This window comes from Harpia harpyja, chromosome 5 (assembly GCF_026419915.1).
Source record: "Harpia harpyja isolate bHarHar1 chromosome 5, bHarHar1 primary haplotype, whole genome shotgun sequence".
NCBI classification, from domain to species: Eukaryota; Metazoa; Chordata; class Aves; order Accipitriformes; family Accipitridae; genus Harpia; species Harpia harpyja.
In genome coordinates this window covers 22,405,255-22,418,823 of record NC_068944.1, presented here as the reverse complement: position 1 = coordinate 22,418,823, position 13,569 = coordinate 22,405,255, and the positions used below count along the sequence as shown (strand labels likewise).

At 40.4% G+C, this 13,569-nt stretch overlaps 1 protein-coding gene across 30 annotated transcripts in view; it reads right to left on the bottom strand.

The window, feature by feature from the left end:
* Positions 1-5,396: 5,396 nt before the first annotated feature.
* The window catches only part of EPB41L3 (erythrocyte membrane protein band 4.1 like 3), a 150,220-nt gene continuing 142,047 nt past the window's right edge, over positions 5,397-13,569 (bottom strand). For 25 of the 30 annotated variants that reach the window (XM_052787334.1, XM_052787336.1, XM_052787329.1 and 22 more), the window contains 7 exons: positions 13,420-13,542; positions 12,533-12,916; positions 11,340-11,471; positions 10,805-10,903; positions 9,614-9,694; positions 9,232-9,348; positions 5,397-7,975 (listed from right to left, as the gene is read on the bottom strand). In XM_052787334.1, the coding sequence (XP_052643294.1) occupies positions 9,238-9,348; positions 9,614-9,694; positions 10,805-10,903; positions 11,340-11,471; positions 12,533-12,916; positions 13,420-13,542 (930 nt within the window). In that variant the 3' untranslated portion in view covers positions 5,397-7,975; positions 9,232-9,237. The remainder of the gene's footprint in view (positions 7,976-9,231; positions 9,349-9,613; positions 9,695-10,804; positions 10,904-11,339; positions 11,472-12,532; positions 12,917-13,419; positions 13,543-13,569) is intronic. The other 5 variants (XM_052787348.1, XM_052787351.1, XM_052787355.1 and 2 more) reach the window with 2 other exon arrangements.

Sequence of the window (13,569 nt, the reverse complement as noted above, 5' to 3'; positions counted from 1 at the left end):
TTCCTGGAGATGGCTGAACACCTGCCTGCCGATGGGAAGTGGTGAATGAATTCCTTGTTTTGCTTTGCTTAGGTGTGTGGCTTTTGCTTTACGTATTAAACTGTCTTTATTTCAATGCATGAGTTTTACTTTTTCTTTCTTTTTACTTTATCTCAACCCACTTTTACTCTTCTGATTCTGTCCCCTATCCCGCCATGGGGGCAGTGAGCAAGTGGCTGTGTGGTGCTTAGTTGCTGGCTGGGGTTAAACCACCACAGGCTGTCAGCAGTTGAAGCAGACAAGAAAATTCTATGCCTGTGAAAAGGGCAAGTGGAAGCTGAGGATGAAGAGGACAGGAGTTGAGAGCATGATAAAAGTCATTCTGCTTTTTAAATATGCTCTCCCCTTGGAAGGTATGGGCAGGAGCCCATGCAGAAAGAAGTAGGGGAAACATGCAGCATGCATGGAGGGATTTATTTAAATAGAAGAGTGTTGTTTAACATTGTTAGAGAAAAGAATGTTTATTGTACTGAAGGAAAACTATCTACAGGATTTCCATCATGCATGCTTTTCAGTGATGGGTTAGAAAGAGAGGCAGAGAAACTAGGGATGGGGTTTGAAAGCTCTGAAAGCAGATTACAACCCATCAAAACTAGTGGACCAGAAAACATCAAAGAGCCAAGTGTCAATGTGAGGGAGAATGGGCTGATGCTGAAAGAGATCAGATGATGTCTGAAGAGGGAGAAAGTGGCTATTAAAAAAAAAAAAATCAAAGAGTGTCCTGGTTTCAGCTGGGATAGAGTTAACTGTCTTCCTAGTGGCTGGTACAGTGCTATGTTTTGAGTTCAGTATGAGAAGAATGTTGATAACACTGATGTTTTCAGTTGTTGCTCAGTAGTGTTTAGTCTAAAGTCAAGGATTTTTCAGCTTCTCATGCCCAGCCAGCGAGAAAGCTGGAGGGGCACAAGAAGTTGGCACAGGACACAGCCAGGGCACCTGACCCAAACTGGCCAACGGGTTATTCCATACCATGTGACATCCCATCTAGTATAGGAACTGGGAAGTGGGGGCGGTGAATCGCCGCTCGGGGACTGGCTGAGTGTCGGTCGGTGGGTGGTGAGCAATTGCACTGTGCATCATTTGTACATTCCAATCCTTTCATTATTACTGTTGTCATTTTATTAGTGTTATCATTATCATTATTAGTTTCTTCTTTTCTGTTCTATTAAACTGTTCTTATCTCAACCCACGGGTTTTGCTTCTTTTCCCGATTTTCTCCCCCATCCCACTGGGGTTAAACCACGACAAGTACTGCTTGATAAAAACAGTCATGGGAAAGACACCAGTGACAAGATGAGCAGAATGAACCAAGGCTGAAATTTGAAGAGAGATATGAAAGCAAAGACATATGCACTTAAGGGTTGGATGCATCATCATTGTAGGAGTTGAAGTTGTTAAGGATGAGTGGGGAAGACTGGAGGACAGAGAGAATTAGCAAGACTTTAAAGAAGGTTCATAGGTAGGATAGGATGTAACAGCAGAATGAATGGAAAGAGAAGGAGCAGATGCATTCTGCTCAAAAGCCTGGAGAAAAGTTGGAAAGGAGAGAAGATGCAGAAGAGAGGAGCCTGATAGATCAAACACAGCTGAGTTAAGTTGGAGAGTATGAAAGAAAGCAAGAAGGGACAAAGAGAATTTTAAATAACACTAAAGTGGTGGGATAAGCCACTATTACAGGCTGTCTTCCCAGAGTTTGCAAAAGCTTCCTTGTCACAGAACCACCTCATGCAGATATTCAAGACAGTCTTTTATTTCTGTGACAGCAGGCCACATGTTGCAGTGTTCTCATGTTACATATTCACTTCTATAGATCAGTATGACAAAAAGTATTTGTACTGACATATTGCATCTGATTGCAGGAAAAAAATAATCTTGTGACATGTCAATCACCAGATGACATTTTGAATGGAAAAACAAAACAAAGAAATCCACTATTTAATGCACATTCAAGGATGATTTAATAGAATTACTGTTAGAACAAACAATGTTCTGTGGGAACATGTGTGTGTGTGTATTCGTCCAGTAGCTTGGGATTTAGGAGCTCTAAGGATGAGTGGTGAAACTGTCAACACTTCTGTGACTGTATAAAAAGATTCACATTTGTCTAAGTTCTATATGGATTGGAGATTGGACTAAAGGAATATAAATGCTTTTAGAAGCGTTCATATGTCAAATTCATCAACTGAATTTGCCCAGAAAACCAGTATGTCTGCGAAACAACCTCGTAAATCCATCGAGGAAGGATATCTATACTAGTAGCACTCTTGATTTAAGGAAAGAGTGAGCATCCTATTAGCTGGACTCTTCCTACTGGAAGAGGCTTTGAAGGTTTCTTAATGGTTTGCTTTTGTACTTTCAGATATATTGCTTTTGTTTTTTTCTTTGCTCCGTTGTATGATTTATGATACACCCTTCCCTGAGCCCTTTAATGTGCTTTGTCTAATCTTGTTATCTTTTACACTACAGTCACCCAGGATTATGCACCAAGGAACACATGCCCAGTACTTAAAAGCAACATGTGCACTGTAAGGCAGGACTTCTGTGGAAACATGCTGCTCTGGGTTGTAATCCAGGCATCTCCAAAGCTCCACATGTTCTGGGATCTGTGTTTTGCAGTTCAGATTAGTTGACATCATTGCCTGAGCTTTGTTTGTGCGCAGAAGTTAAGAGTCATGGTACAGAAACAGAGAGCAAAGATGCTTCCAGAAAATGAGAAAAAAATTCCTAGTAAACTCTGGACAAAAAGAAACAAGAAGAAAAGGTTCTTACTTAAGTTCTGCATTGGAGAAAACATAGCTGGTAGACTGTCCAGATAAAAGTCTAATGTGTTTAAAAATAAAAATAATTTTTTTATTTGTGTCTACTCTTTTTTCTCTTTTTTTTTTTCTTTTCCCCTTTATGTCACTGTAGTCATTCTCAAAGACAGGCCATTAATCCTACTTAACAGTGAGTGAGGTCATTGATTTATGGAGGTTATAGCTGCATTTGGGAGCGTGAGATGAAGGAATAGAGTTGACTGAGACTTTTGCATAATTTGTGCGTATTGGTTTTCCTTTAAACATGGATTTTTGAAATTCTGCTCCTAACAGTCTTTTACAGCAGCTATTAGTTCTAGCTGAGAAGCAGGACTGATGTTGAAGGGGCGACAGAAAAAAGGGTGGTGGAGGAAACAAATGGCATAAACCTGAGTAATTTACAGTATGAACAAGGGCTAACAGTACTTCCAAGATAATAATCCGGTTTCAGTTAATGAATACAGGAATTTGTGGAAAACATTTTTATACAAAAACTAACAGCAATATGCCTCATTGTTTGTTTAAACCTAAATCCTTATTTGAGACAGAACTAAAAGATGTGTAACTAATAACAATCTTTTTAAGCGCATGACCAAATTTTTATTAGGAAGGCTGGTATTTTGTGTTGCTCTGAGGGAACCCAGAGCAACCATGGACAACCTCTTTGCTGATGTGGCATAATACTAATACCAAAAGACACAGCAAACCATCATTTGCAGTGCAAGACTGATACAGCCTTTGGAATCTATAGATTTAAGAAAAGTGCTTCATTTCCTCTTTCTTTAAAAAAAAAAACAAAACCATGGACTATGGTCCATCTATAGTACCTCAAACCACCGCTATACCTTGGGATCTATACAGGACTTCAGGAGGTCCAGTTCAGCTCCTATTGTCATAGAAAGCATTTCTTTGTGTTCATCCAGCCCCAGATCCTGTTTGAGAGGACTTTGGTCTTACTCCACTTGATGGAGGGTTTGTTTGGTGTCATTTCATTAGCACATAGCCATAGAAAACATCAACTCTGAAAGCCTATAACTAGAGATAGTGGGTTTCAGGAGCAAAAGAAATTGCAAAGGCATCTCAAGAGATTAGAGCAGCAGAGTCAACTGAAGTAGGTTCAATACCAACAGAAAATACTTGAAAACAAGTATCTGCTTCTTTATGTAATGGAGGGGAAGGGAAAGAAGAGAATCTAGCAATTGTTTTTAATCTCCACTCATTAGCCGAGTGTTACTCCTTTATGTACCTCAGGAGAAAGTGGAGCTAAGACTTGGGAATGGGAAATTGCCCAGCTAAGGATTTTCTTTAGAGTTAACAATATAGAAGACCCGAGATCAATTTTCAAAACAGTGAACTGTAGTTTGGAACATATGTACCTTGAAAACCACCACTTTTCTTCTTAATGCTTTGTAATAGCTAAAGTAAAATGAAAATGGGGTTTCCTTTGGTATTACTTTGAACTTTGTTCATTTGAGATAGTTTTTTGTGTAGGGTCTCTGACTGTATGGTAACTAACAATATAAAAATGATGCCAGCCAGTTTGATCGAACATGTGGTTGACTGAATAGGATTTTGTTTGGGCAATACAGTTAAGAGTATATAGTATCTGCTGCTGGCGTGTTCAACAAACATTAAAAAAACTAATCATGCAACTATCTCAGCATTGCCTCAGGCATGTCACAAACTTTTAATAGACTAGTCTAGGAAAAATGATTAAAAATTAAGGTTTGATTCCTAGCCCTGCAGAACCTGGACCATTATTGCTCCTGTGTAAAAAAGGGGAACAGGTTTCTTTACCTCACCCTTATTACCCATGAAGAGGGAAGATGCACAGGTGAAGCTTGTAAATGGGCCTTGTGATCTTAAGCAACAGAACTATTTTGGGTTAAGGCAAGAAATCTGTGACAAGGTTTGCCAGGACGTTTGCCAAACTGAAGCCTGGACTCAATGTCCAATTTATTTGCCATGAAGTACTATTTATAAGGAACTATAATTTCAGCAGATTCAAATTGCTGTACAGGTGAGCCACATCATCTCACCAGCTGCCTAAATCTGCTCTGGGAAGAAATAAGGCTAAGCTGTTAAACCCTTGCTTTGATCTAATATCTGGATTTAGAGGCCCATCAATTTTTTTTTTTTATATGCTTGAGTACAGAACACCATTACTTGCCATTTGTGATGAGACAGCCGTAAAAAACCTCGGAGGGATAAATGTTAAGTGATTCCAAACAGCTTTAAAAATGCCAAGGCAATGTATTCATTCCTTCTGTATCTGTAGTGGTCACAATTGCTGTGATTGCTCGCTATGCCCACTCTTGCCTGGTGTGCAAAGCCCTGCCTGGCCACCCTGGTCCCTTACCTCAATGGTGCAGAGCAGCCAGCTCTCACGGGGCTGAAGCTGTGACTCCAGTTGTAACAAGCGAGGCTGTCTCCTGTACTGGTGTCTGGTTGGTAATGGGGCTTTCAAGTAACAGAATATTTAATGGTTTGTTTTCTAAGCTGTTTTACGCCGAGAAGCCGGACAAAGACCAACAATAAATGAGAAGAGACGGAGACAAAACGTGGTTGGTAGAAACAGGCAGGTGTTCTTTATTTCATGTGGCACAGCATTAGGCAGACAACCCAAGAAACAGTTTCTAACAAAAACCAAAGCTATCACTTCCAGGAACCATCCCCCAAACAAGGGTCTACTGCCAACAGCAGCACTGAGATGTCCTTGCCTGCCCGCTCTCATCTCCTTATCATTTGCACACGCTTAGGCCGTATCTCAGCTGTGAGCATCCTTTCCAAGGAGACTAACTTCTTACGATACAGTATCTTTAGACAGCATACATACTGCGCAGTATTACCAAAGTACAATCTCCTCAAGCCATGCTAAAATATAATGCTAACTCTGGAGAGAAGGCTGTGCAATCGCCTTGCATCTCTCTGAGGTAATACAATGCTGTTTCTTAGCTGACAACATGAGGGGCACCTGAGGGAAGATCAATATGGCTTCAGAGTCTATTTTCAAACTCCTGATGCAGTAGCGAGAACCTGGCATGCCGTCTGCTGAGACGCAGGGCGAGTACCTCCTCCACCGCCGGCTGCCGCTGGCCGCGGGCAGCACCAGAGAGCTGAGCCTACTGTCACCCAGAGGGCTGGGAATGTAGATGCTCTTGGGCTAGGAGGAGGAGAGGTCCGTCAAAGATCACAACAGACCGTAACCTTTGCGTTGGTCATTAGGCAAGAGGTAAGCAATGGCGGCGGTAGGGGGAGTTACATAGTTAGCACTCCGGATTAAAGGCATGAAGAATGGCTGGTGGAAGGAAGACGTTTTAGAGACTAAGGGCAAAGCTTTAAAAGCCTTGGGATATTACTTTTAATAATTATCTACAGGTTATTCTCTCTATATATACTATTTTTCTTTCTAAATTAAGAAAATAAACATTTATTAACAAGTCACTAGGTCAATCCTGCTCTCCACTGAAGCCAAATCCATTGACTTCAATGTGAGGGAGCCCTGTGTAAACAATGAAGGGCAAATTTGGCCCTTTATGTCCTGAAAGGTCTGCTTGTACCCATTTTCCAATCCTGCGAGGAAATACAGATTGAAGGGTGAATTAATTGTTACAGATTTCTCTTGAACTACCAGGGGAGTATCGTCAAGATGTGGCAAAGGAGCAACAAAAAGGAACAGGTAAGTACTACTTTAAAGAGAATTTTTTCCATGTTGCAGAGCAAAAGTACAAAAAGAGAGTGGATCTGGATCAAACGCTACTGGCCTTTACTTTCTAAGCAACCACAAAATCCTTCATGTAGCTTCGGTGAAACGGTACACAACCAGAGAAAACAGAAGGGACCAAATACTCCTTTTCCTTTGCAAACATCATCTGCCCAAAGGTGAACACTGTCATCCCTTTGGATGCTCTGCTAACTCCAACTGTCTGCACAGTGCAGTGTCAGCCACTGAAGACAAAACGTGTCTACTGTGCAGATGAGTAAAACCTGTGGTGTCTTACAAACGTAACTTAATGTTTTGAATATTAAAAAACACTAGGTGCTTTTAGACACAGAACAATACGATTTTAGATGCATTTACCACTTTTATTTCACTATGCAGAAACATACATTCACCATGTGTTGTGATGCAGCTGACAGTGTAATGGACGCTATCCCTTCAGTGGGTATTATAGCTGGACACTAACGAGTTTTCAGTGGACGTTCCGTACAGGTTAAGGCTTGACTCTGAACTAGATAGTAAATGCTGACCAGATTCTCAAATAGATTTTTTTTTTCTTTTTTTTCCTCTGAGAACAAAAGGGAAATCAATAGAAAACCATCACGGTTATTTCAGATTAATAATTTTCTAATGCTGCAAACTAAGTAAAATACAGATTTTTTTCCTCCAAAATAACTACATATAATTTACAAGGTTAGGATCTGTGAAGGGTGACTGGAAGCTGACTCTGAACAATGCTGACAAAAATCGTTAAAGTTAATATACTAAAATCATTACTACCTCATAAGGTATTCAGTCAGGTATACAAAGCACACTTTGTAAGCATTTAAATATTTTGATAAGAGTAAGGATTCGTCATCATTTATCGGGCAGTAATAAAACCAGATGAAACAAATATAAGATTGAAGTTGTTTACTGAATAAACCGTGTTATTGGCACATCTAATGTGTGGTAAAACATTATACACAGTACCTATACAGCTTCTAGCATTTTGGGGGTATCTTCATTTACGATATCCGTAAACAAACGGCTTGCCACCTAACAAAATTTAATTTGTTTAGACTTTCATAAACTGTGAAAGGCATGAACTGTTTATGTGTTACATGAGATCACTGTTTATATTGTTTATGAACGTGCAGGTATAGCTGAAAACTTAGACATTTTAAGAAAATTAAAAATGCTGCTTTTCTGTAATTTTATCGTTGCTTCATGCAATATTGTTTAACTGCTGCTGATTCAGATTGCTTTCTATGGGAAGGTATCTCTGCCAGTTTCTTTATTAACGGTCAAGAGCAATTCTTCTGTACTGAAATTTTCCATAGACAGATACAAGTCAGTCAGGTTGGAACTGAGACTCCGTATAGGCTCTCGTATTCCTACTGGTGTGCATGTCTGGATTCGTATGCAATCTAGGTTATTCCTGCAAGAAACAGAACCGAGTTAATTATTTGAAGCAACCACTCTCTTGCAAAAGAGATTTTGTCAATTGTTTGTGTAACAAAAGCTATTTGAAAACGGCATCATCCCAGTGTAAGCAACTTGGCCCAAATCCAAAGTCCACTGATGCCAACGGAAGGAATTAGTGACATCAATAGACTTGTAAGCAAGCCACATTGTGTTGTCTCTGAAACAATTAGCAGAACACCACAAGAATCACAGCTACTCACACTTCAGTGACTGTTTTCATCTTCCAAATAAATAAGAGATACTGAAATTCAGTTTTCTTTAGGGTCTCTATATCCACAAGCAGGAGAGCAAAACAGCTTCAAATGGTGCTGTGCATTTTACTGTTACTTACACCAAGTGCTAGGGAATATATATTGTTTTAAGAATAAAATGCTGCTATTGATTTAAACAAATCAGACAAGCAGCTTTTTGTCCCACCTTCTGCATACAGCATTCAAAGCAATTTGTGCAAGGGTGCTGGCATTAATGGCTTTTGCATAGCAGGTTAGTATGCGTGACATGTTTTTGCACACAGAATAAATATAGTAATATTAAGACATCTGTTTAGCCAGCCACAATTGGAGAGCATGCCTTTACTGAAAAAGAAGCTTGACACAAGAAAAGCTGCATTATCATCTCATCCTGATAAACAATGCTGCTTTAAAACATAAAATGTTCTTTCAAATACAAGAAAGCCAAGACATCCAAATACCGACATACTAATTCACTCGGTTTCAAAGAAAAATCAAAAGCAAGTTGGACCATATCTTTTGCAAGTTAGGAATTAAAGCTTAACTTGTAACAAAGCTGCATGGGACATTTAAAAAGCAGCTGTAGGTTTTTCCCTTGGCATTTTTAAACAAAATGCATACCTTTAAGAACAAATTATTTTTGTTCTTAAATATTTGACTTAAAAGCAGACAACAGGTTTTTTTACTTCAGAATTAGAAAATTAGACCATATCAAAGCATGGACAATGAGGGCTTTCCAGAGAGCCAACAAAAGCAAATGAGTAGTTTCTCTTTCTCCAGCTGGCACCATTAAATGAAGAAAGATGTTTACAGCTGAATGTGGTTTACATTCAAATACCAGAACTGATATCCAGCATAAATGCAACTTGCAAATGCCAGTGAGAGAAAGCAAAGAGTTAGAGGTGAATTATGGTAGGAAAACAACATTTGCAACATGCCAGCCCAGTAAATGCCTAGGAAAATCATCTAGTCCTCTTACCTGTGGTCAATCCTCCCCATCTTCTGGTGTGATTTCTGTCTCTTTATGTACCACTACTTTGGTCACTGACATGTCAGGGTGCTGCTCTTTGGCTTCTTTAATTGCCTGAGCCAGCGCCTATCCCAAGGAAACCACAGAAGGGCAAAAACAAAAAGGAGGTGGAACATGCATGATCAGTAGCAAGGTGAAGAGATTCATGAGATATTACACAACTTACAAATGAGGAAAAATGATTAAAATATGAAATATACCATCACTGATTTAACTACTAATCCAGTTTAATTTAAGGCATGCCAGTATGAATAGTATCTTTTAAAGCAATGTTTAGAAATGTTCTCTTTGGCTGTCTTCAGGGTAGCCTTTAGCAGTTTATAGATTTTACCTGATCATGATCAATATCTGCATCTCCTGTGATGACTATTCGTTTTTCAATTCTTGTCTCTGAGATGCCTCCTTTCACAGTCTAGATGGGAGGGACAAATGCATGTCAGTAACTTACTCTGAAGAGTGCTGCCACCCATCCAGAGAATGATCAGCGCAGGAACCCAGAGGTGATGGGACTGAACTATCTCAAACAGCATGCACAGAGGGGACAACCCTGAACTGCAGCCAGAGCAGCTCTGAAGTTGGCCTGCTCTGAATGGACTAGATGACCTCCAGAAGTCCTTCCAACATAGATAATTTTACGATTCTAGTCAATCTGCACACATCAGGAGAGGTGTTTGTATATCAAAAATGGCATGTATTTATGGTAAATTCATCCCATGAAGAAAAGAATGCACATACAGACAGCTCATTCAAGACCTAGTTAAGTCCAAATGCAGGCTTCAGAAGGACATACAGGGTAGCATGGCCTTTGCGCAGCTCACCTACTGAAGGGCGAATTTCACTGCAGAAAGATGAAATCCTGTCCTCAGTGAATATTGGCAGGAGAGCTGTCACAGCACTAAGAGGGTTGCTGCTTAGGGAGGAACTGTTATGTAGATGCTATCTTGGAACTTGGAAGACCCAACATCATTTGTCTGTGCAGCCATAAGCTTTCAGTCTGGCTGTGGGCAAGTTCCTTAGGCTACCACCCAGCAACGCGACCATGGCATCTGAGCTGACTGAATGTCCTGTTATGACTATGTGATACAGATTTACTATATGCTTTCAACAGCACGCAGGGATAATAGCTCAAGACTCAAAGGCAGTGTAGTCATGTCAACGGATCTTCATGCTCAGGCAAATTATTCCTTCATGGCTAGCAGATGATGCCAATGTGGCTACACTGCTTCCAGTTCCAGAGAGTTATGCAGCTAACTCAAGTGTCTCTGCACAGCAAGGTTTTGTGCTTGCAGAGACTTACCCTAAGGGTCTATGACTCTCAGGACTCTTGTCAAGTCCTTGGGTGATGCATTAATGAAGCCAGTATAGCCAAAGACAGGTGAATGAAGACAGGTACCCAAAACAGACAGGATTTTGTCCAGAGAGTATAAGCATGTGTCCATGTTTTAAAGTAAATAATAGAATTGAAGTTAAGAAAACATAAACCCTCATGAAAAAAAAAGCTCCCAGTTTTCTGAGGACTCACTTTGGTGATATGTGTAGTGGTTGTAGTGCTGGTGGTTTCAGATGTGATAGTTTGTGCACTCATCAATACACCCGGTTCTGAGTCAGCACCACAATCCACCTAGGGAACCGAAAGAGAAAACCAGTCATCAAAAACATGCTCCTGAGCACAGGGAGGCAAGAACTGGACTGGCTGAACTTCCCTATTTCTACAGTTCTTCATAAAGTGAGTATCTAATGGTAGGGAAACAACTGCTATGAGGCTGATCATGTGTCAGTATTTTTCTCTGTATCTGGAGAGTCCCCTTCGCTTCTGGAAGGACAGATGAGAAGCTGGGCTTTAAAATCTGTAGTTTCATCAATGTTCTCGAAAGGACCAGGACATGAGAATCACCCTCACATAAGCTACTCTTATGTACATCCTCCTCATGCTAATATTTAATACTTGAACAACTTAGAACAGTTTACACTAAGGCATACACTTAAAGATGGGTGAAGAAACATGGGTTCCTTAAGGGCATGTTAAATGAGACCCTGGCTTTTGCAGAATTTCTCACCTGAGAAGACTCATACGTAATGGTTTTTGTTTCTGTATGGACTACTGGCACTTCCTTTGTTGAAATTTCAAGGTTGTCCCCACCAGCAGAAACACTACTGAAACTGATAGTCTCAGTCTTCACAACTGGTGACTGCATGAACAAAAAAAAGGAATTGGAACATTTAGCAAAGCTTATGGATTTGTCAGAACATTTTTTGTTTACTTAGGAAAAGGTAGGGGAGCAATTAAAAAGTGCTTTGCATTTAACACACACAAAAAAAAAAGAAAATTCTCTTCATTACAGTAGCACATACATGTATATAATGGTGGCAACATTTAGCACTATCCTGGCTTTCATGAAAACAAACTTCAAAAAAGATCTAAACACTACAAGAGGCAATGGGCACAACCTGAAACACAGGAAGCTCCCTCCGAACATCAGGAAACAGCTTTTCATTTTGAGGATGACTGAGCGCTGGCACAGGTTGCCCAGGGAGGTTGTGGAGTCTCCATCCTTGGAGATATTCAAAAGCCATCTGGACACAGTCCTGGGCAACTGGCTCTGGGTGACCCTGCTTCAGCAGGGGTGGTTGGACCAGATGACCTCCAGAGGTCTCTTTCAACCTCAACTATTCTGTGATTCTACATTTTCTTAAAATAACCAGAGAACGAATCCTGTTCAGGCTTAGCCTTCCATTCAGCTCTCAGAGAAAAGAGCAAGAACAAGGTTTTTTTAACCCCTCTGCAAAACAGTTCTTGAAATTTTACTAATGGGGCTAAGATAAGGAACCTGGGTTGTTTAAGACACAGTACACTTATTTACAATTGTACCAAGCATGGAAAAAAAACCCCAACATTTTATGTCTTTGAGGACACATGAACTTTGCCAATCTTGATGGACTTTCCCAAAGAGAATGCCAGCTGAAATCTTGTTATCCGTTGCATAAAATGCCACCAAATTAGGTATTTCTCTGTAGCATGAAAAGCGCTTTTAGGTAAAACATGCATGGCATTTTACCCATGACGGAAACCAGCAACAAGCCTTGCGGGTGCCACACAAAGAGGAAATAAGAGGAGAAACAAACCGCCTGCTGTAAAGATGCAGTGATACAAGCTTGGTACACTTTACTTGCCATGACAGGAATTAACTTAGTCCACTATTGCCTACATTCACAATTCAGCACAGACATGACCGATTTAATAACGAGTTACCTCAAAATGAGGTTTTCTTTCCAAAGACTCTGAAAGGTGGACTGTTGTACTGTGCTCCTCTGCTGGCTCGCAGGAAGCAGCAGCAGCGGCTCCTTCCTGTTTGGTTAGGGCTTTCCCAGCCTCCTCCCTTTTTTCCTCCTTCGCCCCCTCAGTCCCAGCAGAGCCCTCCTTCCCTTTCACACCAGCAGCCACTGCCTCAGCCTGGGCATCCAGTGCAAGTCCGGCCACTTTAGCAGCATCCCCGCTTGCATGCACATCCATCCCATGTCTCTCCTTGATAACTACGGTCTCCTGTACAACCTTCTTCACTGTATCCTGATGTGGCTGAACTGCTTGCTTCATTTCACTGGAAGTTATCTCCTGAGATGTCACCGTGTCTATTCTCTGCAGGGAAGGAGAAAAAAACCTCTCAGCGTCAGAAGCAGACAACACTACTTGCAATAACTCCTCAGCTTAATGTACTGTGAACATAAATAAAAAAATGGGTCTTACATTTTGCCAATTTATTTCTCTCACGTTGCATGGATTTTCCTTCCCAGGACATTATCAGAATAGTAGAAATGAAAAACAAAGCAAGAATCACAATTTTTAAAAGTGAAGAGAAATGTCAGTGTTTTTCTCGTTGGTATTTTTGCGTGAGTTTTATAAAGGCAAAATACAGCACCCTGTAAAATGACCAAAACAATGTGAAATGAGAGAAAACCTGGGGTTTTTTTGTTCTTCTTTTCTTTTTGGTGAAGTTTCTATTGTGGTCTATTGTAACAAAGGAAAAGGCACATGAATACATGCATTAGTTATATAGGTTCTGAGTTATGCATAAAACCAGGAAACAAGCAAAAGTAATTGGTGTGCGGTTATAACGTTGATGGAGGGAATCAAGCGGCCACCTGAGCCCAGCTATGTGAAGTAGAAGTAACCCCTCCTATGAACTCAGTCGGTTTTCTGGCGGACTCTATTAAACTGAAGATATCTGAACCATCCAAGGTTTTTTCACTGGTGGACTGTTTAGTCTAAATAGACAAAGAAATGTAGAGTCA